The sequence below is a fragment of the Galeopterus variegatus genome, unplaced genomic scaffold (assembly GCF_000696425.1).
Source record: "Galeopterus variegatus unplaced genomic scaffold, G_variegatus-3.0.2 Scaffold14059, whole genome shotgun sequence".
Taxonomy (NCBI): Eukaryota; Metazoa; Chordata; class Mammalia; order Dermoptera; family Cynocephalidae; genus Galeopterus; species Galeopterus variegatus.
This window is the reverse complement of record NW_007740170.1, coordinates 1927-5090: the sequence shown is the minus strand read 5'-3', so window position 1 is coordinate 5090 and position 3164 is coordinate 1927. Positions and strand designations below refer to the sequence as shown.

At 46.5% G+C, this 3164-nt stretch overlaps 1 protein-coding gene across 1 annotated transcript in view; it reads right to left on the bottom strand.

Annotated features, from left to right (window-relative positions):
• Positions 1-639: 639 nt before the first annotated feature.
• Positions 640-3164, bottom strand: part of LOC103581833 (probable gluconokinase) — a gene marked incomplete at its 5' end in the record, with an annotated part of 4191 nt that continues 1666 nt past the window's right edge. The window contains one exon of the mRNA XM_008563575.1: positions 640-1368. Within this exon, the coding sequence (XP_008561797.1) occupies positions 909-1368 (460 nt within the window). The remainder of the gene's footprint in view (positions 1369-3164) is intronic.

The window sequence follows — 3164 nt, the reverse complement described above, 5'->3', positions numbered from 1 at the left end:
ATGCATCAACTGTTTCATGCTGTGCCAGAAATCCCACGCCTCGGGTAGTCCCAGTGGCAGTGCCCACATACTTTGGGCTGATTGCTCAGATCTGTCTCCAGCTTTGCCACTGCACAAATTCAGACATTTTGGAGTAGGAATGTCTTAAGTGAACTATTTTCACAGCTCCCCAACTTGAAAAGCGTACTTTTTTTCTCTAAAGTAGTAGTTCTCAGTCTTTTTTCTACCAAAGTGATTTTTTTACTATCATGAAAGATTTTGGTGGCCAAACTCTACCTTTTAAGTAGCAGTTATTTAACTTTCTGTGTTTCAATTGTACACATATGCATAACACACAATTGCTCAGCAGAGAGCTGCTGATCAGCGAGAGACAGTGCTACCACTTTCAGTTGACAGGTTTTTTTTAGGCAAAAGGCAAGAGACTTGTATTGCTGCTGGTAAATATGCCTGCATCAGGCTGTTTGAAGAACTGCACAAAGTTGCTTGTTCTGTTATTACAGTCCTTTGGGACCTCAGCTTAAGAGCCACTGAATTGAACCACAGGACAGAATTAGGAGGTGTGTGATGTGAAATGACTTTTTGGCAGGTGGCTGGTTTTACACCATTTCTGCTCCTGAGGCCAATTAATTTCCAGGAATGTCAAGGATAGCCAAGCTTCATTTATTCGTACAAATAAAGGCATGAGCGAGAATGTTCTAAACAAGGTAATCGTTTCCAACATGGATGACAGAATTTCCTCGATCATTTGATTGGGTCACAGATGAATTTAAACTTCAGTTTAAGCTTGACCTTTAAAGTTCCCTCTCCTCTTCTCCCAACGTACCAGCACATGATGCTAAGTATGTCACAAATTCCCAAAAATACATCCAAACAAGTATAATATCTCAACACATTGTGGTTTGTTCACCTTAAGAACAATTCAGAGTACAGTATAGGCAAGGAGACTGGAACAAGGTTTGGAATGGGCTGGAGATTTGTTCCCAATTCTGTTGCAGACCACTCATAAGAAATGATTCTGATTTCATTTTTAAAGTTTCCATAACTGTAGTAATTACCTCTGAAAGATTTCTGTCCACACTGACTTGGATAAAGTTTTCTGGAGTTGCTGGGGGCTCCAGAGTCTCAAACTGGGACTGCAATAACTCAGGGGGCATGAAATGTCCTTTTCTCTTGAGTAAGTGTCCAGAGATGACTTCAAACGACCCCCTCAGATGGACCACCAAGAGCTGCACTTCAGCCAGCCTTTCTTTCTTTCCCGACTCCTCATGCTTCAGAGCTGCACCATCTTTTCCTCGGATGAGGATGTCTCTGTACATTTTCTTCAGGGCTGAACAGGCTAGAACCACGTGCTGTCCAGAGGATACATCTCTGTTTTTTTAAAAAAAAAAAGACAAGCTAAAGACTGACAATATTTAAAATAGTCGGTGTCAATTCTAGGTGGAGGACTCCAGTCCTACTTTTCTGCCAGTAGAAGGCGATAGAAAGTGGTTAAGTGCAAGGCAGTCCTGGAAGCACTACTGAACCGAACAGTCTTGGGCAAAGGCATTTACCTCCCTGAGCGTCAGCTCATCATCGGTAAATGGTGCTGCTCAGAGTGCCTGCCCCCAGAGCCGCTGTAAGGAGAGAATTGATCAATGTACACAGAAGTGCTAGGTGAGTGTTGTTTCTGCTCCTATGGATGCAGGCTGTGGCTCAGCCTCAGTGTGTGGGCACAGAGGGCTGCCAGCAGGTGTGTGCCGTACAGACAGCTTGGCTCAGGTCCTCCCCAGGATGTCAGTGGTTTGCATTCTACAACTGGCTCCTCCCCATTCCTGCCCTGCAGTGTGTTGGCAGAGCCCGGGGAGTTGCCAGTGCAGAGCTGGAGAAGGTGGGAGCGAGGGAACCTCAGCCCACACGTGGGCAAGTTGAGCAGGACGTGAGGGGTTTCCAGGGATGTGCTGAGGAGAATCCCGAGCCAGAAATAGAGGCAGCACAACACGGCACCAGTAAGGGGAAACCAGCCAGTCCCAGCGACCAGCCAGCTGCGGTGTATGGGACTTGGTCCTCTTGGGATCTGGAAGGGACCCCCAAGTTAGGAGGTGGATTGTAAACTTGGCTTGGTATCTAGTAGAAAGTTCTCTTCAGAACTGAGAGTCTGAAGGGTCCTCCCCTTGATCTTATGGCCAGCTTAGACTGGAGTCCCAGCGGATGGAGCATGTCATCAGAAGCAAACGAGTGTACTGAGCCTCGGAGGCTCTTCCCAGGGCCACAGTGAGCATCAGCTCCTTCTGGGTCTGGAGTTCTGATCTGTGCTCTGCTGAGGATCCTCGCTTCTGCTTCCGTTCCGGTCAGGAGTACAGCACAGTAAGTAGACTGTCACGAGTCTGTCTATGTTAGAGACCCCGGTGGGCAGGAGTTCTCAAACCCGGAAATTCTGAACCTCTAAATCAAAACTCCATGCAAACCGTAAGCTGCCAGTCATGTCAATGGGGTGTGAAAAAGGCAAGCTGAATTTTTAGCGATAAGTGTATTCCATCTTCATATGGCGTAGATGGTTTTAGATTGATGAAATGTGACTTATCTTAGAAAGCAAGATTTGTAACCCATTCCCTGCCTTTTCTTTATCCTTCTCAATGTGCCAACCAGGATTTTCAGTGGGGTTAGGCCCTCAGACGGGCAGGGGGGTCCCATTTGCTCAGAGGCATGGTACAGAGCTAGACAATGCCAGACTCCAGTCCTGGTGGCCAATTATCTGTTGACTTACAAATGACCTCTCAGGTCTTCCTGGTTGTCACAGCTTGAAGTAGGGGGAAGAAAAAGTGATAGGCTATTACAGGGTGCCTTCAGTTAACATTTTTTGAGCACGTACCGTGTATCAGACACTGTTCTAAGTGTTACCCATGCACCATCTCACTTATTCTTCACGATAAGCTGTGAGGAGGGACTCTGCGTATCCCATTTTACAAACAAAGCAACAGGCTTATGGAAACCAAGTGGCTGATCAAGATCCCCAGCTAGTAATTGTGGAGCTGTATTAGAAGGTTTGTCTCCAGAGCCTGACTAACCTACACGCTGTCTGTGCTGGCTGCAATCTCTCAGCTTAAGAGCCACTGAATTGAACCACAGGACAGAATTAGGAGGTGTGTGATGTGAAATGACTTTTTGGCAGGTGGCTGGTTTTACAC